The sequence below is a fragment of the Cetorhinus maximus genome, chromosome 11, assembly GCF_964194155.1.
Source record: "Cetorhinus maximus chromosome 11, sCetMax3.hap1.1, whole genome shotgun sequence".
Taxonomy (NCBI): Eukaryota; Metazoa; Chordata; class Chondrichthyes; order Lamniformes; family Cetorhinidae; genus Cetorhinus; species Cetorhinus maximus.
In genome coordinates, this window is record NC_135889.1 from 89,648,239 (window position 1) to 89,676,032 (window position 27,794).

The window sequence follows — 27,794 nt, forward strand, 5'->3', positions numbered from 1 at the left end:
CCCACATTTGGAGCATGTTCTAATAACTTGTTTTCATTTTACAAATAAAATAATAACTTTCCCGAATTGGTCTGCCAGCCATGACCTCAGTTTTCAATTTAGTGTGATTTCTATGCATGTATCTAGAAGCATGTTTGGTCCGTCACTACTGTACATGCTTCTGATCTTACTATAGTATCTAGAGTTATGACTAGGTCATCGTATTTCGATGGCATCTTGTGAAAGTGGGTATCATGTCAAAGGTAAGATGGCCTTTTGTCCACCTCTACAATTTTAGCCCGCTGTCCAAGTAAATCCCTTGACATTGGTGTTCTGATGAAAGGGCCATCCTTGGGTGAGCACCAGTTCTGCCACTTTCAGATATCCGGGTCATTTTTGGGGTGAGCTCCCACCTAAGCCCTGTGCAAAATGTCTGTGGATAGGATTTTGAGTAAAGACACAACATTCTCTGGCCGTGTCAGAGATCCCACCTCTACCAGTCTCTTGGGGTTCAACTTCCACCCCTACAACTTCATTATAGCCAAAACATTTGGGTCCCAGTAGTTAGGCAGGTGACTTGATGTGTCACAGCATCCTGTAACTAATCATCCCAGTTCTACATCTGGTGCACGTTTGATAAGTCATTGCTTGTTACTTACATGTTTGTATTTCATTAATACATAATTGACATTAAACACATCAATTTAATACAAAAATAGGTTTTTAATTAAAAATTACAGGTCAGATTATACCCCACCCAGATGATATGCCTTCTTGCGGGCAAGTGATTTTTGTTTGTCATAGCCCAGATTTTCTAGTCTCCAGATCATCGGAGGCCAGATGTATGACCTAAAATGCACTTCAGGACCCCCACAGAAGTCCTGATCTGCTGATCTCTGTGGGAATTGCCCGGGAAGTTTGAACTTCTGATGCGCAATTCCCTTGCTCCTCAGTACCCACCGCGAATGTCTCTGACTCTGAGTTAGAGCCAGAGACTTTGGACAGTTCAGCATTAATTAACTGAATAATTACCCAGGATTTACTAGACAGAGTAAAACCTAGTCTAGCATCTGGGTAACTACCAAACTGACCCCCAATCATACACTGACTCCTGACTACCCCCACAACTACACCTGACCCACAGACCACCCATCTCAAACCGTGCTGCCTAGCCAACTACCCCTGCCCCCCCACAATCAGACCTAACTAGCCCCTGACCTGACTACTCCTCCTGACCTGACTGCCCACTCACTCACCTGCCCACTCATCTCCTCACCTACCCATCCCCTTACCCACCCTACCATCTATCCCACTTACCTCACCCACCTATCCATCTTACCGATTTACTCATTTATCCACTTCACCTATTGACTAACATTCACACTAGACCTTTAAACTTACCATACAGCAGATATTGCCATAAAAAGGGAATGTGTCCTGGCTTCCACCACCACCCACCCTGACTCTACTGCAATCCAGTGGAGTTCTCCAAGGGACGCTGCATTCCGCGTTTCTGGTCAAGTCGGGCTGGGAATATCTGGGAAGAATTTACGGAGCAGCTTCGAGGCAGTAGAAAGTTCAAGCAATCCGACCATGATTGCCACTCCTTGGAAGATTCGGGCCAGTATTTTCATTTGTCAAGCTGTTGTTCAGGAACATGTTAGACACACTAAACAAGGGATAGCTGTACTTGGTACTATTTGTTGAATTAATTTGTCACAGTATAGCTTATGTGCCTACAGTATTCGCACAGATGGGGGAAGGATAAATGGGAGAGGAGTATTAGACAAAATAACACTTCAGCCAAATATCTGTACTTTAAAAAAAATGTCAAAATGTCAAATCCATTTGTCTGAAGATTTTGTTTAAAATTACCATGTTTTATTTATAGCTTTCAAAAAACCACGTGTTAGATTTAGTAACATTATGGAGGTGCGGCAACTTCCTGCCCACCACGCATTTGAAGCAAAACTCTCTCGGATGTCCTATCCAGCAGCAAAGGACCATGAAGCTGTGCTGAAGTCTGTTGGCAAGTTAACAGTATCACAAGTAGCAAAAATCAGCTTTTTCTTCTGCTTTGTGGTTAGTACCTTTTTATTAAGTCACTATTTCTTACAACTATTCTGTGCAATAGGTTAAGGTTAAAATAATTTAGCTGCATTAAAAATTGAAGAGTAAATCCTAATTTTTCCAAAGGTGGTGGGAACTTTATATACTATATAATTTACTTTCCTTTAGTCGTCTTTGGAAAAGTACATGTGGATACATTCTTCACTATATTAAACATCACAGTTGAACTAATTGCATTGAAAGTTAAAGAATATTGTGACTGGTGTCTGCTAAAGAAATGTTTAATATATGCCCATAAACAAATACCGTGAAGGATTATGAAGCATCTTCCTCCATTTCGGATGCCCCCAAAGGTTTGTCACTATCCTCTGCCTGCCCTGTGATGATATGCAAGCCGTGATCTTGACCAACGGATCCACCACAGTCCCAATCCACGCACGGACCGAGGTCAAGCAAGGCTCTGTCATTGCACCAACGCTCTTCTCGATCTTCCTTGCCACAATGCTCCGTCTCACCCTCAGCAAGTCCCCGCTGGAGTGGAGCTAAACTACAGAAGAAGCGGAAACCTGTTCAACCTCCACCGCCTGCGGGCCAGATCCAAGGGTGTCCCATCCTCTGTCATTGAACTACAGTATGCAGACAATGCTTGCATCTGCACACAGAGGCTGAGCCCCAAGCCATCGTCAACACCTTCAGCGAGACGTATGAGAGTATGGGCCTTACACTAAACATCCATTTAACAAAGGTCTTTTACCAATCTGCCCTCTCCACATTGCACTGTGTCCCCCCCGCTCCCCCACCTGCACACCACAGAATCCACAACAAGGCCTTGGGCAATGTGGACCACTTTCCATACCTTGGAAGCTTCTGTCAACAAGGGCAGACATTGTCGACGAGGTTCAGTGTGCCTGTGCAGCCTTCGGCCGCCTGAGGAAGAGAGTGTTTGAAGACCAGGACCTCAAACCCAGCACCAAGCTTATGGTCTACAGAGTAGTAGTGATACCCGCCCTCCTATATGGCTCAGAGACGTGGACTATGTACAGCAAGCACCTCAAAACTCTGGAGAAGTACCACCAGCACTGCCTCCGCAAGATCCTGCAAATCCACTGGCAGGATAGGCACACCGACATCAGTGTTCTCACTCAGGCCGATATCCCCAGCATCGAAGTGTTGACCACGTTCGATCATCTCCGCTGGGCAGGCCACATCGTCCATATGCCTGACACGCGACTCCCAAAAGGAGCATTCTACTTGGAGCTTTGACACGGCAAGCAAGCCCTAGGAGGGCAGAGGAAACGCTTCAAAGACACTCTCAAAGTCCCCTTGAAAATGTGCAACATCCCCACCGATACCTGGGAATCCCTGGCCCAAGACTGGCTGAAGTGGAGAGAAAGTATCTGGGAAGGAGTTGAACACCTTGAGTCTCATCACCAAGGGCTAGCTGAAGCCAAGCATTGACAGTGAAAGGAGCGTATGGCAACCTGGGCACCCCAACAACCAGTTCCCCCTACCACTGTCTGCCCCACCTGTGACGGACACTAGGCCGCACATTGGACTCTTCAGTCACCTGAGAACTCATTTTTAGTGTGGAAGCAAGTCCTCCTCGACTCCAAGGGACTGCCTAAGAAAACAAATATCATCAGTGCAGTTTAGTTCATTGTTTAGGGAAAAGTTTAAAAGTGAATGCAATTCAGATGAGGACCATATGGGCCAAATTTTCAAATGGCCACAGAGGTGAACGAGCCTACAAATTCCCACAATTGGCTAGTGGAGCAGTTCCCCGGCCCCTATCTTTGCATATAGCTATCTCTATTAACAAGTCTATAATTTAGATTAGGCACATTGATAAGTTGTTGAACAAGTTGAATATTAATGCAACAAAACTAAATTGTATACCATATATGTTTGTCTTCAATTGTGCAATTAATTTTTCAGTGGTTTCTAGCAAACTTTTCCTATCAGGAGGCACTTTCTGATACTCAGGTGGCTATTGTTAACATTTTGTCCTCAACCTCTGGTAAGTTGTGTGTTAATATCCTTACTCTTGTCCATTCTGTAGTACAGTATAAGAATTGTATCTTATGTCAGTTCATACAAGGGAAGTAAGTTTTACAGAATTCATGTCTTTTTTTTGTTTTTACTGAGCAAAATCATAATGCATCAGAAAAAAAACACATTGCTATTAGTCAAACACAATGCTTGGCTAATGTTTCATCTTCAACCAGATATTAGGAACAGGAGTGTGCTATTCAGCTTCTTGATCTTGTTTCATCATTCAGTTCATGGCTGAATGCCACAACTCCATTTACCTATCTTAGCTCAAAATTCCTGGCTACCCTTACCTAAAAAAATCCATTTGTCTCTGCCTTGAAAATTTCAATTGACCCAACATCCATAGCCTCTTAGGAGAAAGAGTTCTAGATTTTTATTACTCTTGTCAAATATGTTCTATTTCCCTCTTAAGTGGCCTGGTTCTAATTTTAAAGTTACACATGCACCCTTGTTCTGGATTCCCCTACCATAGGAAATAGTTTCTGTGTATCTATCTTACTGAGTCCCTTTGTCATTTTAAACACCTTGAATCAATCACCCCTCATCCTTCTAAGCTCATGAGAAAATAAAGGAAGTTTATGCAACCTGTCTTCATAATTTAATCTTGTAACCTCTGCTATCATTCTGATGAATCTGGTCTGTATGCCATCAAAGGCCAATATAACTTTAAGGTTTGTTGTTGAAAATTGAATGATTTATTCTAGATGGAGCTTTACCAAGGCTCTGTAGATCTGAAACATCACCTTCTCCACTTTTGAATTCCAACCTCTTGAGAAAAATACCAATGTTCCGTTCACCGTTTTCATTATTGTTGTACCTGTGCAATTTTTTAAAAACTAAAAATAGAATGCTGGCAGCTTCTGTGGAGAGAGAAACAGAATTATTTGGGGTGGGGGGCGGGGGAGATTTTCTCAGGCAGGGGTGCTGAGGTGAGTTGGGTGTGGGAGGGTTGGGGCGGGGGAGATGAGGCAGGAAAATTACAAAAAAATTGCACCAAGCTGATTTGCCAAAAGTGTTCCTGCTTCTGGCTGTTTTTCCCAGGGACAGGATTTTGGAAAAAGTCAGGAACTTGCTAGCTGAGGTGGGAAGACAACTGAAGTGATTAAGGAGGAAAGTAAGAGGGATTTTCTTAGTAGAATTCCTCTTTGCCAACAGGGGAGCAGTCTTGCACTGGGTCTCCAACCCAACAGTAAGGAGAAGGTAAGAGCATAGTAGGGGGTATTGCCTCAATGAAATTGACAATTAATGCTTTGATCATTTGCACTAAAGAGCTACAGACTACAACCAGGCTGAGAGGCTGCTTTGCAAACACTCCCTCTGTCAAAGAGTGCTAACTTGTCCAGCGCTTCATCCGCCCTCAGCTGCACTTCCGAGCAGCAGCATCCTGTCTGCTGAGGATCTAATGCAGGGGGCTTACTACTGCAGCATGCTCCAGCTGCAGCAGGAGCAACTGCAGGCACATGCTTCTCCACAGGAAAGTGGGAATGGCCACCAAGATGCAGATAGGACCAGGCAAGACCCCAACAGAGGGTCTGTGTGCAGAGGGCCAGCTATCCCGATGTGCATAAGCACCACTGCTTCATTAGGTTCAGGCTACCATGACTGTTGACATTTTCGCCCTCATGGTGCAAGATGGTTTCCCAGTGGACCAGATGAGCATGCATTGCCAATGGCTGACAAGTACCTGTCACTGACATTGACAGTATCACACCACTCACCTATCATGCCCTCCTGAGGTAAAAACAGAAATAGCTGGAAATACTCAACAGGTCAGGCAGCATCTGTGAAGGAGAAACAAAGGGAGGAATTATCTTCCCCCATTCCCCCCAGCCACCGTGGGAACATAAAAATCGGTTTCCCGACGGATTTGTTGCCTGGAACTTGTGGTCTAACCATCGTGATGGGATAACAGCGTGTTGCCAACCCCACCACAGGCTGCCAGGAAGCCCTTTTTGATGGGATTCAAATTAACCCCTGACTGGGATTACCCCACCCCCGTCCACTTATCCTCACCTCCCTTCGCCAATGTGAAATCGTGCCATTCCGCAGTCTGGAACACATCCACACCAACATGACGCCCACTTGTTGGAACTTACCTGGATGGAGGCCTGGGACAGCTTGTGGACACTGGAAAGGGTGGAGGACTCTGAAGCTGGTGGTTTCCTGAGCACCACGTGGTCCATTGATTAGGTAGGCCATCGCTCGGGTGGACTCACCAGCAGCAGTCACATCGCTCAGGTGGACTCTCCAGCAGGTGACCGGTAGCATGAGGTTGTGTGGCATGTCAATGGTCTTCATATTGTGGGGTCAAGAAGATGGGAAGGAGAGGGAAGAAGAGGTGGGGCAGGTGCAGAGGCCAAGAGGGTAGTCAGTGGATGTTGGGGGTAGTAAGTGGAGGAAAAAATTAAAAGCTGAGGTGGTCTGGGATGGGTTAGGTGGTTTCTGGGGTGGGAGCGTGAGTTTGTGCCGAGGTGGAGTACGGGCAGTAGGTAGGGGGGGTTGGAGGGGGTGGTGTGCAGTTATGAATGGGCAGTGGGGGGGGGCGTGGTGTACAGGTGTGAATGGGGGGAAGGGTTGAGAGGGAGGTGTTTTTGGTGACTACTGCTGAGTCCTGGGAGGCAAACTGAGGGAATTTGTGATGTGAAGGGATGGTGAGGGTTAAAGGGGGTAGTGGGATCCGGTAGGGTGGACATGTAAGGGTCCTGTGATGGCAGTTGAAGGGGCACTGGGGGTTGTTGGAAGGCAGATGGAAATGAATATGGATTAAGGGAGTTGGCAGGATGAGTGGGGCCTCTCTACAGTTGCTGGAGTGGGCTCAGGAAGGAAGGGGATGTTAACATTAACCTGCACTGCATGAAGAATGATAGGGTTACTGTGGGAGGTTAAAGGTAACACCAGGAGGGTTAATGGTTATGGGGAGGGGGAGAGGGTGAAAGGTATTGTACAGTGCCTCAACAGTGACTTGCACCATGGCTGCTCACGACTATCCAGTGCTTCGTAGTGGAAATGTTGAGATGTTGGATGGGAAATGGGCCGTGGGTGGGCTGAGCTGCAGGTCAGCTCAACTGGATAACTGAAGGGGAACTTTAAGTTCTGCCGAAGCAATGGCTTGGGAATCGAGGAAGGTGGAATGACAAAGGAGCAGCATGCGTGGGAGGCTTCTCACGTATAGCTGTAAGGGCCCTGGCAAAGATCGGTGCCTCCCTGCACCTGCATGCTTCCAGGGGACATGGACCCAGCTTGGGTTGTCCCCTGAATATGGGTGGTGCGCACAAGCTTAACGCCTAGAAAATGAAAAGACATCAGACCTTCTAAAATCGTAAGTGAACGTATATTTACAGAAGTGTATCAACGATGAACAATGATAGTACACCCGTACAACCACATATAACGTAGAAACTAGGAGCAGGAGTAGGCCATTCGGCCCTTCGAGCCTGCTCCACCATTCATTATGATCATGGCTGATAATCCAACTCAATAGCCTGCTCCCGCTTTCTCCCCGTACCCTTTGATCCCTTTCGCCCCAAGAGCTATATCTAACTCCTTGAAAACATACAATGTTTTGGTCTCAACTACTTTCTGTGGTAACGATTCCCACAGGCTCACCACTCTCTGAGTGAAGAAATTTCTCCTCAATTCAGTCCTAAATGATCTACCCCATATCCTCAGACTGTGACCCCAAGTTCTGGACTCCCCCACCATCGGGAACATCCTTCCTGCATCTACTCTGTCTAGTCCTGTTAGAATTTTATAGGTTTCTATGAGATCCCCCCTCATTCTTCTGAACTCGAGTGAATATAATCCTAATTGACTCAATCTCTCCTCATATGTCAGTCCCGCCATCCCAGGAATCAGTTGGGTAAACCTTTGCTGCACTCCCTCTATAGCAAGTACATCCTTCCTCAGATAAGGAGACCAAAACTGCACACAATATTCCAGGAGTGGTCTCACCAAGGCCCTGTACAATTGCAGCAAGACATCCCTGTACCTGTACTTGAATCCTCTGGCTATGAAGGCCAATATACCATTTGCCTTCTTTACCGCCTGCTGCACCTGCATGCTTATCTTCAGCGACTTGTGTACAAGGACACCCAGGTCTCGCTGCACATCAAAACATCTTAATTTTCATTGCCTGCCACTGCATCTAGGTGCTACCCCGACATCCGCAGCATGGGTGTAGGCAGCCTGCTGACCGCTATGTCCTGTTGTCCTTGATGACTTTGGCAGATGTCATTTGTGCCCTCAAGGTCTGGGGGGCACTGGCTTACTTTGTTCTCCTGCTCTGGTGCAGCTGCACCCTCTGTGGTCACAGAGGCCGAAGATAATGGGGTCACAGACGAAGGAGATTCCAAAGGGCCGCACACCATCCGGGAGTTCTGAGTGATGGGCCTTGGGGTGTCCGCTTGCTGCTCCTCTTCCCTTTGGGTGCCAGAAGGCCCCTCCCTGATTCCTTGAAGCTAAGGGGCACCTGGATGGAAGTAGAGGTGCCCTGGCCCCCCCTCGCAGAACTCTGCCCATGGATACTGCGATAGGGTGCATGTCTGCCCACATCTCCGGCAGAAACTGGGCATTCTGCTGGACAAAGGTCTCCATGGCGTCCGCCACCCTCTCCATGCACATGTCGGTAACATTTCATCAGACAGCAAGCAAATGGACTCCTCCACATCACATGCAACTCTGTTGAATGTCTCTGACGTCTCTGCCTGATACTCCCCTGCCCCTTGCTGCAAGTCAAGCATCTGGAGCGGAAAATCCCAGCCAAAGTTAACATTTCAGGTTAATGACCTTTCATTGGATCTCCTATTGAGGTCCTACATCCTCCTGGTCCACAGTATCCAGGTTAGAGGGGCCACACTGCTCTTGCTCACTTTCTCGACCACTTCCAACCAGGCATGTTTGATTGATGAAGGTGCTCTCTGCCTCTCGCCTATGGGTAAGCTTACCATCAGCTCCATCAGGTGGACCTCCAGGTAAGAGTGGGAGACCCAGCCTTCCCACTTCCTGTGGCTACTCAACCTAAAAAAAATCAAGTCCTGGTGAACTTCTCTGAAATATCCTGTGGTCCCTTTGATTGGAAATCATTTCTCTAACAAAATAGCCGCATCATCCCTCCTGCCTTCCTTAATTTATTGGGAATGCTGGAGGCGGGCTCTTAACTTGTTTGCTCTGGCAAAGAGTAACCGGAAGGCCCAAAATTCCAGTGATCAGGTTTGCAGGCAGAAAGTGGCCTCAAAGCCCAAAAAAACTTAGTCATGAAAATTCAGCCCATGCTTTCTGCTCAGTGAGCTTTCCTCAAAACTGTTCTGATGAAAGGACATTGATTTGAAATGTTGACTGTGTTTCTCTCTCCTCATTTGCTGCCAGATCTGCTGTGTATTTCTAGCATTTTCTGCTTTTATTTCAAATTTCCAACATCTTCAGTATTTTGCATTGGCATCACTTTTTTTTTACTTGTTTGTTCATGGAATGTGGGCAAAGCCAGCATTTATTGCCCATCCTTAAATGCATTGAAGGTGAACTACCATCTTGAACTACTGCAACCCAGATGGTGTAGGTCCACCCACAGTGCTTTAAGGTAGAGAGTTGCAGCATTTTGAGCCAGCGACAATGAAGGAATGGCCTGTAGTTCCTGGTCAGAATGGTGTGTGACTTCGAGAGGAACTTGCAGGTGGTGGTGTTTCCATGTGCCTGCTTCCCTTGTCCTAGTTGCTAGGGATCACTGGTAAAGCCTTGGCGAGTTGCTACAGTGCATCTTGTAGGTGGTTGACACTGTTGCAACTGTGTACCTGTGGTGGAGGAGTGAATGTTTAAGATGGTGGAGGGGATGCCACTCAAACAGTCTACCTTGACCTGGAGCTGTACTCCTCCAAGCAACTGGTGAAAAAACTTTGGGGAGTCAGGTGAGAGACTCATCATAGATTACCCAGCCTCTGACATGGTCTTTTGGCCAAGTATTTATGTGACAGTTGTTATTTTCCTGGTCAATGGTGATCCCCAGGATGTCGATGGTGGGGAAATCGGCAATTGTAATGCTGGGGAGATGGTTAGACTCGCTCTTTTTGTAGGTAGTCATTGCCTGGCATTTGTGCAGCACAAATGTAACTTGCGTTCTAAATTCATGGACACATGGGCCAGAATTTTATGTCCCGCAGGTTAGCGTGCACCCGACCCAAACAGGCATAAAATCGCGCGTGGTGAACACCCGACCCAAACAGGCATAAAATCACGCATGGTGATGCCGGACGAGCCTCCCGACATCATCTCATACTTGCATGATATTTCGCTCGGTGGGTATGTGCAAAAGTCAGGAGAGCGCCCGCCGACAATTAAGCGGGCAATTAAGCTCATTAATGGCCCAACTGTAAGCTATTTTTTGTGGGCCGACAACCTTACAGTTGGCGGATGGGCCAATCGGCCAGGCAGGCTTTACATTTTTGATGAAACCCCATCCAAGGGCGGGATGAAATCTCGGTTAGGTTTTAAAATAAAAAGAAATATCTTATTGTTTTAATGAGGTATGCTTTCAGGTGCTTGATTGTACTGCATGGGCATTTTTTGCAGCATTTTTGAGCTTTGTTTTATTATTTGGAGGTCTGCAGCTCCTTGAGGGAGGCTCCCTGCTGCCTTCAGGGAGCTCAGTGGAAGCACTTACCAGCACCCGTGGTGAGGTTGGCGCCTGCCCTCTTCCAGCCCGCACCAGCAGTGCTGAGCCTTTCTCTGAGCGCGTTTCACGCTGGCTGGCCGTTAATTGGCCAGCCAGCGTGAAATATCAGTCGGAGGCCGATCATGGTCGGGGGGCAGTTTCTGCTCCTGGGCCTGCCGATCACGCGCGTGTGACGGGCGCAAAATTCAGGCCATGCATCTCTTTATCCCTCCATAGCTCTTAGTTTCTCACCATTTTTAAAAAAAAGTGATTTTACTTCCTCAGATTAAAAGGATGTCCTCAAACTTCTCCCCTTCACCTGCTGCATTGAATTCCATCTACTATCTATTTGCCCCTCACTTAGTATGTCATAACCCTTGTAAGCTCCAATTCCCAACTACACAACTTGCTATTCCCCTTAACTTAGTCATCTGAAAACCTGCGTATGCAAGTCTGTTCATTTATCAAAAGTCATTGGCCAGAATCTTCTGCCTGTCGGGTGGGCTGAGCACAGAACCGATTGCCGCTCGCGATCGGCTGCGTGCTGCCATTTTATGTGACGTGCGCCCAGTAGCGCTCAGCTCTACTTTTGCGGGTGGGCGGGGGAGGAGGGAGAGTCGGGGCCTGCGCTTTTTCGCACACATGCGCGTGAACGAGCGCAGAAATCTCCCTGAGGCACGGAGCTTAATTTCATAATGAGAATTTTTAATAAAGAAAGTAAAAAATCATTTACACATGTCCCCTCATGTGACAACATCACATGAGCTGGGACATGTTTTTGAAATCTTTGAAAAATTTATTAATTTAATAAACCCTTCGTGAAACCTCATCCCGCCCATGGATGAGGTTTCATGAAAAATGTGAAGGCCACTTGGGCTCTTTGCCTGCCCGCCAACCTTAAGGTTGGACGGGCAGCCCTGTCAATTTGTTTAATTGATTTATTAACGGCCTTAACAGGCCTTTGATAGTTCAGCGGGCACACAGCCGACTCCAGTGTGCGCCCACCGAACAGAAGATCGGAATGACGCGCTGTGATATCGGGACGCACGCCCGACATCACCGCGCGCACATCATTTAATGCGTAGGCATGTAGGGCCCGCCCCTGCACACCAAAGAGAAAATTTTCCCCATTAATATACATGCTGAAATGTTGAGGCCCCAGTACAGATTCTGGGAAGTATGACTTTCCACCTCATGCAAATCGGAGAGCATTCCTTTTACCTCTACTTCCTATCTCCTACTTCCCAAACAATTAGCAATTCGTGTCACAAGACTACCTCCAAGTTCATACATTTTTACTTTTACTGGTAATCACTTCTGCATAAACTTAACAAATTCCTTTCCAAAGTCCATAGAGCCAACACCATAGATACTACTCTGTCCATTATGCTAATACTCTCCTCAAAACATTCAGTAGCTTAGTCAAACATGATCTAACTTTCACAAATGCATGCTGACTCTCTTTGATCAGCTCATGCTTTCCCAATGCTCAATCATCCTTGACTACTGATTTCAATAACTGATGTATTTGTATCTAGTTTCTGTCTCCTTCCCATAAAATAATGGAGTGGTATTTCATATTATTCCTTATTCCTATTATTTCTTAATAATTGACATTGTAACCACTAATTTGTCACGTGGTATTGAATTTTTTAATCACTTTAACAGAGGTTGTGAAAACTGCTGTTACTATCCCACAGAACTGCTTTTTGAAATCCTATCAGAAGGGCATTACAGTTTAAATTCCTGTCCAGTTAGTGGTTAAACTGTTTCCCATGTTACAGTAACAAATATAATTGTCTGCTCAACAGAAGGACCAAATGAGTCCAACTGGTTTGTGGAATTAATTTCTCATTACTTTTTAATATACCCTATTGGTACAATGATGTTGGTACAATTAACAATATGTAGAAGCATCTGTAAAGAACTGCTGCTCTTTTTTTTGTTTTTACTAAAAATGAGCTCAATGCTAAAATAATTTCTAACAGTGCCATCTAGTGTTATGCAATTACTGCTACCTAAACAAAGTTGGCAATTGGTCATAAAAGTTGTAGAGATAAATAGTCTAAAGATTAAATGTACATTTAAATGCCAAAATTAATTCATAAATGAGTTAAGATTGAAAGACACAAATCAATTAGTAAGATATGAATTATTTTAAAAAAAGTAAAATGTTGTTGACTTAATTCCAATATTTCCAACAATATTCATCGATGTAATCTAAATTATTTTAGCTGTTAACTATAATGGAAAAAAATTGACTCCCTGTTAATTAGGGTGACCAGACTTCCCAGTTTTGCAGGGACAGTCCCGGTTTTTCACTAAAGGTCCCCTGACGTTTTTCTCCGGATTGTTCAAGTGCCTGAGTTTTCTGCTACTCTGAGGCCCTTCCCATTTAAACCACCCCTCGCATTCCTTTGGCTGTCGGCAAATCCAAAAAAAAATCATCTGTGCTGCGCTGCACCATGAGAATCAGAATGCTGTCCATTCACCAACCATTAAGCGGCTGTGGCGGGAAGCTCCCACAAGTGCAGAAATCCTTCTCACTGGTGCCAGGGGCAAATTTGTTTCCCAAAGTTCTGTGCCCTTATTGGTCAAGTGGAGCATTCTGATGGAATGACCAATGAGGGATTCCATGGTGGAGGCAAGTGGGAGGCCAGCAAGGGAGAGCAAGAAGCCAGTGGCGGAAGCACTAATTTATGGGAGTTACTGGGGTTAATTTCCCCTCATGACCTCCTATAAATTAACCCCAAGACCACCTGGGAGCCGGGAGGGGAACAGCATTTGGATGACGATAGAAGATTGACAGCGGTGTTGCCAACTGCAAGCCGCACTTGAAGAGGTAGTCGGATAGCATTCATTGATAAACTGCCGGTCAGCATTGAGGAAGTTGGCAGGCAAGTTCGGTTGAGCCATGGTGCATTCAACTAAATTCTCATTAAGGATCACACGCTTTCCTGCTTGCAGGTCTGTGTGCAAAAAAAATCTCCCACACGAGGTACACTGGCCTATTAAAATCCAGCTGAAAACATCAGTTGTTAGCACTCTGTGTGCAAATGAAAATAAATGCGGCTTTCAAATGGAGATTAATCTTACCATTGTGCATTGCACAGTAATGTTAGAGTGAAACACAGGATTCTGGCTGGGATCTGATGACAAAAGAAGCCTTGGTTCAGTTTTTTTAAGAAAATGAGGCAGAAATGTCATTGAAAGTGAGTCTGTGATTCATACCCAAATATTGAAAACTGCAGTTATCTTAACAGGGTTGCAAACTTTGGCTGAATATATTCCGGGAGATGCCAACATATGACTTCCTACCTTCAGCTGCCCCTCCCCAAACTCCTGCCATTGGTTACCTAACATGTCAATCATCATGGAGCCCTACCTTCCCAAGACACTTCAATGTGTCTCAGTTTTGACGTTTGTAAATCTGATCTCCCTGCTGCCAACACCCTCTGCAACTGTAGCCACTTTATCCCACTTAACCCCATCCTTCCTGGCTTCCACATCCTTATCTGGCCTAGCCTGTGTACACATTCTGTCTCCTTGACTTGTGTGTTAAACTGTAAATTATAATCCTCTCATTGACCAAATAAAAATATTTTGAGTTATCTTCCTACTCCTTAGACTTCTTAATCTAATAACGGATTGATTGTATTAAACTACATTCCCAAGAAATCTATATACACACGCTTCTATTATTTTACGGTTCTAAAGTAATTTGCTGGTTGTTTATGCTCCACTTGTACAGGTCTCTTCACTCTACTTCTAGCTGCAATGTTTCCTAGCAACAGTGGAGACAGATTTACATTATCCAAATTATTAGCAGTAATTTTAAGGTATGTATCAGTAAAATTTGCACTATATCATAAGTTTTGTTCAGCTACGCGATTTTGATTGTAGTTAGTGCCTTTTCCTCAGTGAAAATGTTTCCGCCTATTCCTCCTATAATGCAGCTTTATAATGCAGCTTTATTCTCATCTTCAGAGGGGTAACCCTTTGTATCACAAATGAGTACACTTCTGTTTTTAAAATAAAAGCAACAAGTGCTGGAAAACCTCAGCAGGCCTGACAGCAACAGTTAATGTTTTGAGTTGAATATGACTATTCGGCAGTGTTCCGGAGAAGAGTCACTCGAAGAAGAGCTCAGAATATTAATGCTATTTCTCTGCTTCCTGTTTTTATTTCAGATTTCCAACATCTGCAGTAATTTGCTTTTATACACTTTTGTTTTTGCTCTTTTAGCATTGGAGGTGTTACCCTTGTAAGTCTGTCGAGTAATGATACAGAGGGCAAAGGAACAATAGGTAAGGCATTTTGCTCTGGTGTTATATACTTATTGTATATCAACTTGTGCAGTGTTCAAAATGCATTTTATTTGTGTGCATAATCATTGCAAAATACAGTACCAATTTTATTAGATAACACTGCATAAGTAATTCCAGCATAATACAATAATAGACTTATAAGATAGGTGACAACAGTAATGAATGAAAAGATTTCACTACAGACTCTAGTGATAGACATATAAGTTATAATGTGAATGATATTCTTTTAATCAATAATAAACATTTCCCAAATTCAAGCAGTTAATTGTTCTTATTTCAACTCACTGGCAAATATGTATGGTTTAGCCTCACTCTTAGCTCCTGAAACTTAAGTTTCAGCAGTAGTGTCCATGTTTATGAAGCAGATATTAGCCAAGACTTTTTTTTTTGAAACTGTCAGTTAGTTATGATCTTTAGAGAAACCATTAACTTATACTAAGAAATTCAAACTCCCAGCTATTAAATGAAAGCACTGCACCACAAAATATCATGTTTTAAACAAAAACCTTTACTGTACAAGAATTAAACAAAGCCAGCATGACTAATTTAACACTATTTCACAAATCTTAATTCGTTAAACCCTAAAATCTTAACAGACCACTTTCTGTTATGTTTTTAATTCCACCTAAGAGTTCCTCTATACTTTTCGGGATCTTGATGACTTTTTCACTTCTCCAGGGACCAAACCAAGATAAATTTTTATCCTTTTATGGGGCGTAGGCGTTGCTGGCTAGGCCAGCATTTAACATAGATATAGAAACGTAGAAACTAGGAGCAGGAGTAGGCCATTTGGCCCTTCGAGCCTGCTCCACCATTCAATATGATCATGGCTGATCCTCTATCTCAATGCCATATTCCCGCTTTCTCTCCATACCCCTTGATGCCTCTAATATCCAAAAATTTATCAATTTCTTTCTTGAGTATACTCAGTGACCCAGCCTCCACAGCCTTTTCTGGTAGAGAATTCCACAGGTTGACCACCCTCTTTGTGAAGAAATCTTTCCTCATCTAAGTCCTAAATGGTCTGCCCCATATCCTGAGACTGTGGCCCCTTACTCCCAAACCAGGGAAAACACCCTCCCTGCATCCAGTCTGTCTAGCCCTGTTAGAATTTTATACATTTCAATCAGGTCCCCTCTCATTCTTCTAAACTCTATAAACCCGGCCGAACCAATCTCTCCTCATACGACAGTCCTGCCTTCCTCGGTATCAGCCTAGTGAACCTTTGCTGCACTCCCTCTACGGCAAGTATATCCTTTCTTCGGTAGGGAGACCAAAACTGCACATAATACTCAGGTGTTGTCTCACCAAGGCCCTGTATAACTGCAGTAAGACATCCCTACTTCTGAACTCAAATCCTCTTGCAGTGAAGGCCAACATACCATTTGCCTTCCTAATTGTTTGCTGCACCTGCCTATTTACTTTCATTGACTGACGTACAAGGACACCCAGATCCCTTTGTACATCCACATTTCCCAATATATCACCATTTAAATAATACTCTGCCTTTCTGTTTTTCGCACCAAAGCATATAACTTCACATTTATCCGCATTATACTGCATCTGCCATGTGTTTGCCCACACACACGACTTGTCTAAACCCTCCAATTTATTACCCACCCCTAATTGTCCTTGAGAAGGTGATGGTTATAGTATAAGGGTCTGGAACATATAGCGTTAATGTGGGACTGAGTACAATACTGCCCACGCAGTGATGTAAAAGAACACATGACCCACCCCCAGGGTCAGTTGAGTGCAGTGTCGGGTGTACCAGCAAACACAGATACAGCTCCTAGCTTGTATCCTTTACTATATCATTGTAAACAGTTCTCATAGTTAATATAGACTTACAGTTAGCCTACTTCAGACTATGAAGATTTCATTAAAACCTACCAAGATGTAACCAACACTCCACAGCATGGTGGCAGCTCGTGAAAAAAGTCCAAATCTAAGCTAAAGTGCAGAGACAAACCTGAAATACTGTAAGACTGAGGAAAAATTCAAAAAAAAAAAAATTCTGAACTGAAAAGAAGCTCCAGAAGCAGAGGCACAGAGGAAAAAATGCCGGGAAAAAGCTCATAAGAAAGGCTTGGAAGCTGAAGGCAGAAATTTAAAATTCCTTACTGCAGCAAAAGACTCCATTGAATCTCCTTTGGAAGTCTAGAGTGCAGAATTGGCAGAACTTGGCAAGGGTGAGCTAAATCTTTTAAAATTCCAAGCTGCAGCAAGTCCTGAGAAACTTTTAAAGTAATTCAGAGTCTGAAGTGCAGTTTGAGAGAAACCTGTTGCTGAAACCCAATCCCTGAACCGGAGCCTGAGCTCGTCAGAAACGTGAAAATAAAAGAGAAAAAGTTAATTAAATATTTCGGGAACATTGCAACTGTTCAACTCTGTAAAAGGCAAGCAGAAGCTAGAATTCAACGGACTCGCAAGTCAAAAAAGTAAAACGCAGAACAAGGTTAATCTGCAGGCAGCTGATTACGGCAACCATTGTTAAAACATTTTTTTCAAGCTGAGCGCCATCGCCATTGTTGTGGAGCCTGCCAAAACCAGCAAATGCGGGAAATCCTTCCGTCTCCGAATGAACAGCGATGCTATCTTGAAATTCAGGCAGCCCTTAAAGCAGAACATACACTTTCAAAATTTTGGACATAGGACAGAATTCCACACTTTCAAGTCAATTCAGACTAATCCAAGGTCCAGATCAATCTCAAGATTTGGGACTTGGAGGAAAAGATTCTTAAATAGAGCATCACTTCAGGTTTAAATAAAAAGTCAGAAGAAGAGCAGGTGAACACGCTGCTTTACTTGGTAGACCCGATTGTGGATTACAGTATTGCAAAACAGGGAAATAATGAATCATTCACAAAATTCAAAGAGTTACTAAAATCGTTCAACATTTATTTTAATCTAAGAAGCAGTAAAACATTCAAAAGAGCTAAATTCAGTAGCAGAGTCCAACAGCTAGTAGAACTATACAGGATGGCAGAAGGTTGCAAGTACAGAGATTTAACATTGGAACTCATCAGAGACAGAATAATGATAGGAGTAGCGAATGACATACATTCTGACCTCTTGAAAGCAATGGGCGATCTAACTCCGGAAAAGGCAATCCAGATGGTTATACAGTCAGAACTCTGTAAGCAGCAGAGGACCATTATGAGGGAACAGAATAAATCGTGGTGCTGAGGTTAACCCACAGTCCAGCTAGTTAAGCAACAAAGACACAAGGACACTCTAAGTCAGAGAAAGCAATACCCAAACCAGCCAGCAGAGTGACCATGCTAAAGCCGTGGATTCCCAAATGCCAGATCAATGTCCTGCATGTTCAGTGCAACAGGATTGGCCACTAGCAAACTTTGCAGGGCAAAAACTCTGAAACGGACAGAAGGCCCAAAGATTATGCACAAGGTCAAGACTGCAAGCCTGGAAGATGCACAGCCATGCTTTTTGGATGAAATCAAAGAATTTGGTTTCTCATTTTGGAATGCAGACATTTCAGTCAATGGCCGTTTAACAAATTTTAAATTAGACACAGGAGCCAGCGTAACAATTCTGTCAGACAAAGAACCATGGCTGATAACCCAGCAGCTGATGCTGTCCGTGATGCCCCACATGGGCAGGACGTGTAAAGCTCCCAATGAAAGGCACCATGCACACAACACTGAGATACAAGAATAAAACAATCCGTGAGACCCTTTTTATAATCCACAACCAGGACTGTTCATTACTAACCCGCAAAGCCTGTGTTGAACTTAACTTGTTACAGAATATTTACGAGTTCAGTCAGCAAGCGCCTGGCTCCAAGTACAAATGTGAGTTCCCGAAACTCTTCACAGGACTAGGGCGACAGAAGAATGCATTTAAAATCACAGAGAGGATGTTAAACCCATGTGCTTATTCACATCGCATAAGATCCCACATCTACTCATGAAGCAGGTGCAACAGCAGCCGGGTGAGATGACAAACATGAGAGTCATCCCTCCATCCACACAACCAAATGCATTGTTTTTCGGGATAGTCCCAGCCCGAAAACCGAACGGGTCCATCCGTACCTGCGTCGACCTGACACAGCTTAACAAAGCTGTAGCCAGAGAAGTACATCCCATGTCTCCATTGGACAAAAGCCTAACTAAACTCCTGAAGAGCATGTTGTTCTTTTCAAAACTGGGCGCAAATAACAACTTTTGACAACTTCCTCTTGACGAAGAGTCCAGGCTGCTAACAACATTTATTACCCACTTTGGCAGATTCTGCTTTAACCACCTGCCGTTTGGAATCACATCGGTGCCAGAAATATTCCAACGTACGTTGTCAGTCATTTTCCAAGGCCTCCAAGGTGTCATTTACCACATGGATGATGTATTAGTTCACGGTGCAATGGTGGATGAATATGACTGGAGACTCGCACTGCAGTCTTGGAGAGCCTGCAGGAAGTAGGACTGACACTGAACGACAAATGTGAGCTGTCCAAAACATCAGTTTGATTCCTGGGCCACATGGTCCGCAATAAAGGCATCACAATAGGCCCACAAAAAGCCAAGGCTATTAGCAAGTTCCCAACCCCACCCTCGATTCAAGACTGCCAGCGATTTTTGGGGATGGTGAAGCAACTGGCAAATTTCTTACCAAATTTGGCACAGGTCATAGAACCCTTGAAGCATCTACTTAAGAAAGACCAAGCATGGTGCTGGGACTCACATCGAGAGCAAGCATTCACTCACATCAAGGCGATGCTGCTCTCCACTAACATTCTGCCCCACTACGACCCAGCCCTGCCCATCATCAGAGCAGTGGATGCTTTGCCCAGAGGTCTCAGAGTGGCCCTGACCCAGGGGCAACTGGGTAAAAGTTGCCGACTGGAATACTACCAGATGGCTGTCAGACACAGAGACGAGATACATCATCATAGAAAAGGAAGCTTTCGCAGTCACATAGGCATGCAGGAAGTTTTCAGACTATATCATTGGCCTCAAGGTTACAAGCGAAATGAACCATAAGCTACTAGCCTCCTTATTGGATAAGAAGGAGCTCGCAAAGATGCCTCCCAGAATCCAGAGGTTTCACCTTGCACCTCATGAGATTCGCCTATGAGACTGTATACATCCAAGTTAAAAACAAGACAAAAGCAGATACACTTTCAAGGGCCACAGTGGGCCTCCCACCAAAACAGAATGTCAACCTCATCAAGCAACTGGCAGCATACTCCCAATTGACAAGGAAACATCTGCAGGAACCACAAGTAAACTCTAACAGACCCACCAGGAACAAATGTGCGATGAGGAGTGTGCCCACATGCACAGATACTGTCATGGCCTCAGCAGAGACCAAATAAAGAGACCATGAAAACATGTTTTGAAAATGCCATTAGAGATGACCTCCTGGTCTACGATGAGCAGCTGGTCATTCCGGTCTCCCTGCAGTCAGAAATTCTTCAAAAAATACACCAGGACCACCTGAGCATCACCAAGCACATGGCACGGATCCAATCCGCTGTCTGGTGGCCAGGCATTTCCTAGGCAACTGCAGAGACCATTGCAAATTGCTGATTGTGCGCATTGCAAAGACCAAAGAGAGCCCTTCATCCCCATACAATTCAGTACTAGGCCATGGGGGAGGCTGGGTGTAGATTTGCTTGCCTTCAACAGTAAACTTTTCCTTATAGTGGTGGAAAACTTCTCCAGATGGGTTGAGGTGAAGCAGCTATATACAACTACCACAGAGGCAGTAATTTAAGCTATGACAGCCCAGACGAGATAGTGTCTGATCATGGTCTACAATTTTTAAATAAATACTTTGCACTCTTCACCACATCTGCCTTCCAGCAATACACCAGTTCCCTGATATAGTCTCTGTCAAATGAGGAGTCTGAAAGAGGGGTCTGTACAGTAAAAAGCCTCCTGAAAAAGAATGATGACTTTCCCCCAGCACTGCTCAGATACAGGCCCATCCCTTTACAATGCAGCCTGTCCCCATCTGAACTCTTGATGGGCTTAAACTCTGCACACAACTTTCAATCCTGCCGAAAATACTCATACCAGGATTGGTAACCAAGGATTACCAGGGCATCCAAGCAAGAGAGCAGCCATACAGGCAGAAGTAAGCTTCTGCCTACCAGAGACTTGTCACAATTACAGAAGGGTGACAAGATCTGGATTAAAGACCTGGAGAGAGAAGGTGCCATCATTAGAAAAGATGAGAATGAGCCTTGCTCCTACCTGGTTGGCACAGCATAGGGCACAGTCAGGAGAAAGAGGAGTCTCTCCCCCACCGCCCCCAGCCAAATCTTGGATTACCCACCCCACCATGCTGTGGAGAGATATCAAGGAAGATATCCAGATGCTAGAGCAACCTCCAAGCCAAATGGAAGAAACGGCAGCGATAGAGTCTACCACTCCTTCGACAATAGCGCGAATGAGATATGGAAGGGTTATAAGGCCTCCAGACCATCTGAATCTTTCAATTGAAGGACTTGGAATGGTAATGGGGCAGTGATAATGTAATAATGATAATATAAATGTATGACAGTAATAACAATGTAAGACATGAGGTAAATTATAATCACTTAAAATATGTTGGATAAAGACTTGGGAATGTAGTATAAGGGTCTAGCACGTATAGGGTTACTTTTTATTCATTTATGCAATGTGGGTGTCACTAGCTGGACCAGCATTTATTGCCCATCCCATTTTGCCCTTGGGAAGGTAGTGGTGAGCTGCCTTCTTAAACTGCTGCAGTCCATGCTGCAGGTACATCCACAGTTAGGGAGGGAGCGACAGTGAAGGAATGGCAACATATTTCCACGTCAGGATAGTGAGTGGCTTGGAGTGGAACTTCCAGGTATTGCTGTTACCATGTATCTGCTGCACTTGTCCTTCCAGATGGTAGTGGTCATTGGTTTGGAAGGTGCTTTCTAAGGGGATTTTGTAAGTTCCTGCAGTGCATCTTGTAAGTGGTACACACTGCTGCCACTGTGGGTCAGTGGTGGAGGGAATGAATGTTTGTAGAATGGGTGCCAATCAAGCGGGCTGCTTTGTCCTGGATGGTGTCAAGCTTTTTGAGTGTTGTTGGAGCTGCATTCATCCAGGCAAGTGGGGAGAGTATTCCATCACACTCCTGACTTGGGCCTTGTAAATGGCGAACAGGCTTTGGGGAGTCAGGAGGTGAGTTACTCGCCACAGGATTTCTAGCCTCTGACCTGGTCTTGTAGCCACAGTATTTATATAGCTAGTCCAATTCAGTTTCTGGTCAATGGTAACTCCCAGGATGTTGATAGTGGGAGATTCAATGATGGTAATGCCATTGAATGTCAGGGAGTGATAGTTAGTTTCTCTCTTGTTGGAGATGATCATTGCCTGGCATTTGTGTGGTGCGAAGGTTACTTACCTCTTGTCAGCCCAAGCCTGGATATTGTCCAGGTCTTGCTGCATTTGGACATGGATGGCTTCAGTCTCTGAGGAGTTGTGAATGGTGCTGAACATTGTACAATCAATAGCGAACATCCCCACTTCTGACCTTATGATGGAAGGGCGTTCATTGATGAAGCAGCTGAAGATGGTTGGGCTGAGGACACTACCCTGAGGAACTCTTTTTACTGATGTCCTGGAACTGAGATGATTGATCTCCAACAACCACAACCATCTTCCTTTGTGCTCAATATGACCCAACCAGAGAAGAGTTTTCCCCCTGTTTCCCATTGACTCCAGTTTTGTTAGGGCTCCTTGATGCCACACTTGGTCAAATGCTGCCTTGATGTCAAGGGCAGTCATTCTCACCTCACCTTGGGGGGTTCAGCTCTTTACTCCATGTTTGGACCAAGGCTGTAATGAGGCCAGGAGCTGAGCGGCCCTGGTAGACACCAAACTGGGTGTCAGTGAGCAAGTTATTGCTAAGCAAGTGCTGCTTGATCGCACTGACTCCCCTTTTACAGCTGGTAGAGAGTAGACTGATGAGGTGTAATTGGCCAGGTTGGATTTGTCCTGCTTTTTATGGACAGGACATACCTGGGAAATTTTCCACGTGGTCGGGTAGATGCCAGTGTTGTAGCTTTACTGAAACAGCTTGGCTAGTGGCGTGGCAAGTTCTGGAGCACAAGTCTTCAATACTATTATCGGGATGTTGTCAGGGTCCATAGCCTTGGCAATATTCAGTGCCTTCAGCCATTTCTTCATATCATGTGGAGTGAATCAAGTTGGCTGAAGGCTGGCATATGTGATGCTGGGGATCTCCGGAGGAGGCCAAGATGGATCATCCACTCGGCACTTCTGGCTGAAGCTTTTTGCAAATGCTTCAGCCTTGTCTTTTGCACTGATGTGCTGGACACCCCCATCATTAAGGATGGGGATATTTGTGGACCCACCTCCTCCAGCAAGTTGTTTAATTGTCCACCACCATTCATGACTGGATGTAGCAGGATAGATCTGATCCCTTGATTGTGGGATTGTTTAGCTCTGTCTATTGCATGCTGCTTCCACTGTTTGACATGCAACTAGCCCTGTGTTGTAGCTTCACCACAGCACCTTTTTTTAGGTATGTCTGGTGCTGCTCCTGGCATGCCTTCGTACAAGCTTCATTGATCCAGGGTTGACTGCCTAGCTTGATGGTAATGGTAAAGTAGGGTATATGCCAGGGCATGCGGTTATGGATTGTAGTTGAATACAATGCAGTTGCTGATGGCCCATAGCGCCTCATGGATGCCTAGTTTTGAGTTGCTAGACCTGTTCGAAATCTATCCCATGATGGTAGTGCTGCACAACATGATGGAGGGTATCCTCAATGTGACGATAGACTTTGTCTCCGCAATGACGGACTCTTCGTTCGTCAGGCCTACAAATACTGTCATGGACAGGTGCAAATGTGAGGTAGATTGGTGAACACAAGGTCAAGTGTGTTTTTCCCTCTCGTTGGTTCCCTCACCACCAGCCTCAGACCCGCTCTAGCTCTATGTCTTTTAGGACTCAGCAACCCCAGTCAGTAGTGGTTCCACAGCTCTCAGCAATTAACTTTGATTCTCCTCAGTGTTCCATCTATTCTCCAAGGTATGAGATTCCTTGGGGTCCTTCCTCCCAACCGTGGACGCCTCAGATAAAGTATGGGCAACACTGATTTCTTGTTCAGTGACCCAAGCCGGACAACATCCTTGTTCCTGATCTCTCTCTTTTTCTCTCTCTCTCTTACTCTCTCCCACATGCTCTCCCCTCCCTGCGCTCTCTCTCTCCACCGTCTCACTCCCCACCGCTCTACTCCTGCCCCGACTCTTCCCCCCCTCCCGACTCTTCCCCCCCCCCGACTCTTTCCCCCCCACCGACTCTTTCCCCCCCGACTCTTTCTTTTCCCCCCCCCCCGACTCTTTCTTCCCCCCCCCCGACTCTTTCTCCCCCCCACCGACTCTTTCTCACCCCCCCGACTCTTTCTCTCCCCCCCCCGATTCTTTCTTCCCCCGACTCTTTCTTCCCCCCCCCCCGACTCTTTCTTCCCCCCCGACTCTTTCTTCCCCCCCGACTCTTTCTTCCCCCCCGACTCTTCCCCCCCGACTCTTTCTTCCCCCCCGACTCTTTCTTCCCCCCCGACTCTTTCTTCCCCCCCGACTCTTTCTTCCCCCCCGACTCTTTCTTCCCCCCCCCCGACTCTTTCTTCCCCACTCTTTCTTCCCCCCCCCCCCGACTCTTTCTTCCCCCCCCCGACTCTTTCTTCCCCCCCCCCGACTCTTTCTTCCCCCCCCCCGACTCTTTCTTCCCCCCCCCCGACTCTTTCTTCCCCCCCCCCCGACTCTTTCTTCCCCCCCCCCGACTCTTTCTCCCCCCCCCCGACTCTTTCTCCCCCCCCCCGACTCTTTCTTCCCCCCCCCCGACTCTTTCTTCCCCCCCCCGACTCTTTCTTCCCCCCCCCCGACTCTTTCTTCCCCCCCCCGACTCTTTCTTCCCCCCCCTGACTCTTTCTTCCCCCCCCGACTCTTTCTTCCCCCCCCCGACTCTTTCTTCCCCCCCCCCGACTCTTTCTCCCCCCCCCCCGACTCTTTCTCCCCCCCCCCGACTCTTTCTCCCCCCCCCCGACTCTTTCTTCCCCCCCCCCGACTCTTTCTTCCCCCCCCCCGACTCTTTCTTCCCCCCCCCGACTCTTTCTTCCCCCCCCCCGACTCTTTCTTCCCCCCCCCCCGACTCTTTCTTCCCCCCCCCCCCGACTCTTTCTTCCCCCCCCGACTCTTTCTTCCACCCCCCCGACTCTTTCTTCCCCCCCCCCGACTCTTTCTTTCCCCCCCCCGACTCTTTCTTCCCCCCCCCGACTCTTTCTTCCCCCCCCCGACTCTTTCTTCCCCCCCCCCCGACTCTTTCTTCCCCCCCCCCCCGACTCTTTCTTCCCCCCCCCCGACTCTTTCTTCCCCCCCCCGACTCTTTCTTCCCCCCCCGACTCTTTCTTCCCCCCCCCGACTCTTTCTTTCCCCCCCCCGACTCTTTCTTTCCCCCCCCCGACTCTTTCTTTCCCCCCCCCGACTCTTTCTTCCCCCCCCCCGACTCTTTCTTTCCCCCCCCCGACTCTTTCTTTCCCCCCCCCGACTCTTTCTTTCCCCCCCGACTCTTTCTTTCCCCCCCCGACTCTTTCTTTCCCCCCCCCCGACTCTTTCTTTCCCCCCCCCGACTCTTTCTTTCCCCCCCCCCGACTCTTTCTTTCCCCCCCCCCGACTCTTTCTTCCCCCCCCCGACTCTTTCTTTCCCCCCCCCCGACTCTTTCTTTCCCCCCCCCCGACTCTTTCTTTCCCCCCCCCCGACTCTTTCTTCCCCCCCCCGACTCTTTCTTCCCCCCCCCGACTCTTTCTTCCCCCCCCCGACTCTTTCTTTCCCCCCCCGACTCTTTCTTTCCCCCCCCGACTCTTTCTTCCCCCCCCCGACTCTTTCTTCCCCCCCCGACTCTTTCTTCCCCCCCCCGACTCTTTCTTCCCCCCCCCGACTCTTTCTTCCCCCCCCCGACTCTTTCTTCCCCCCCCCGACTCTTTCTTCCCCCCCCCGACTCTTTCTTCCCCCCCCCGACTCTTTCTTCCCCCCCCCCCCCCCGACTCTTTCTTCCCCCCCCCGACTCTTTCTTCCCCCCCCCGACTCTTTCTTCCCCCCCCCGACTCTTTCTTCCCCCCCCCCGACTCTTTCTTCCCCCCCCCCCGACTCTTTCTTCCCCCCCCCCCGACTCTTTCTTCCCCCCCCCGACTCTTTCTTCCCCCCCCGACTCTTTCTTCCCCCCCCCAACCACCGACTCTTTCTTTCCCCCCCCCCACCGACTCTTTCTTCCCCCCCCCCCCACCGACTCTTTCTTCCCCCCCCCCCCCACCGACTCTTTCTTCCCCCCCCGACTCTTTCTTCCCCCCACCCCCGACTCTTTCTTCCCCCTATTGTATTCAACCCAGTCTAATAAAAATAATAAAAAACGGTCTGACTTCCACGGACACATATACTCCAGTTCTTTCTCTCTCTCTCTCTCATGCACACATTCACTCACACATTTCAGGCTAAGCTCGATGGTCCCCCTAGATCAAAATAATTTAAATATGTTCATGGACAATTTATATCTGTTCCTATGGAGTCAGGAGATTTTGGCTTGGTTCTCAAAAACCTTGCCTTTGGTGTGTGGAAGGTCAACAGCAAACAGGGCTCAAGATTATGGGTTAGATGGAGAGGGAATGTCCCACTCAGGGATCCTGCCTCTTCTTCATCTCTTCTGCTCCTGTTCTGTGACCTGGAGAAAAGCAATTTCTTAAATACCAAAGAGGATAAGTTGGCTGGCCACGTGATCATCTGCAACTGACCAGTATCCAAACATGGTCATAGCTAGTGGATTCAAGATCCATGATTTACATGATTAGATAATTGGTGGATAAACTCCTTTCTCAGCCAGAGTGCATTGCCTGAGGTGATTACACCTAATGCTTGGTCCTCACCCAAATTGAGTACCCATGCCTTGTGAAAGGGTTCGGCGATGGCTCATTCGCAATCCTTCAGAGTGATCATATCTGATGGGGTTTTCTGGACAGGTTAACTCCATTTTAATAGCTTTGAAATCTGTAAGGTAAAGTCATGCAAATGTTCAGCCATCTTAGAAACTGATGTTTCACGTCACTGGAATATTGTTTCAGTCTTTTAAAACTCAGTGGTTGTCAGCCAATAAATACATAGTCATTTTTGATATAAAGCATGGCTTTGTAATATTCATGCCATTTATCTAACTGTAAGAATCCTGGAAAATTGCATTTTGTTGAATGAGGTGTAACTGTGTTTTTAATGGCATACTAATTGCATAATTATTGCTTAACAACCTTACTGCTTTTCTATTTATGGAATGTAAAATATCTCCATAATACAGAAGTTCTACATATCTTTAAAAAAAATCAGTTTGTTTATCTTTGTTTTAGCTTCTGTCTTAATCCAATCATAATTTATATTTTAATCCAATCATAGTCATTTACTTTATTATCTGAAAGTTTGAATTACAAGTGAAGGATATTAAATGCTTTTAACTTCCTGGTTTGCTGTGTTTCAACATGATTGGCTGCTCAACTGCTTGCTGTCATCACTGCTGCTGCATGCCAAGAGATCCCCATGCCTTGACACCAGATTTAAACTGCCACCAGGAAAAGGGAAAACTATGCCACAGAGATTGTCAGATCTTAAATGATCAGCTTTGTTCAAAGTTGGCGGCGAGCACCATTGCTTTGCTGCTGGCTGCAAAATTCAGGCCAA

General features: G+C 46.2%; 1 protein-coding gene across 6 annotated transcripts in view; it reads left to right on the forward strand.

Annotated features, from left to right (window-relative positions):
• Positions 1 to 27,794, forward strand: part of LOC144686770 (solute carrier family 35 member F5-like) — a 138,261-nt gene that overhangs the window by 49,951 nt on the left and 60,516 nt on the right. For all 6 annotated transcript variants that reach the window (XM_078552414.1, XM_078552420.1, XM_078552416.1 and 3 more), the window contains 4 exons: positions 1,871 to 2,061; positions 3,985 to 4,066; positions 14,496 to 14,583; positions 14,990 to 15,051. In XM_078552414.1, coding sequence (XP_078408540.1) covers positions 1,871 to 2,061; positions 3,985 to 4,066; positions 14,496 to 14,583; positions 14,990 to 15,051 — 423 coding nt within the window. The remainder of the gene's footprint in view (positions 1 to 1,870; positions 2,062 to 3,984; positions 4,067 to 14,495; positions 14,584 to 14,989; positions 15,052 to 27,794) is intronic.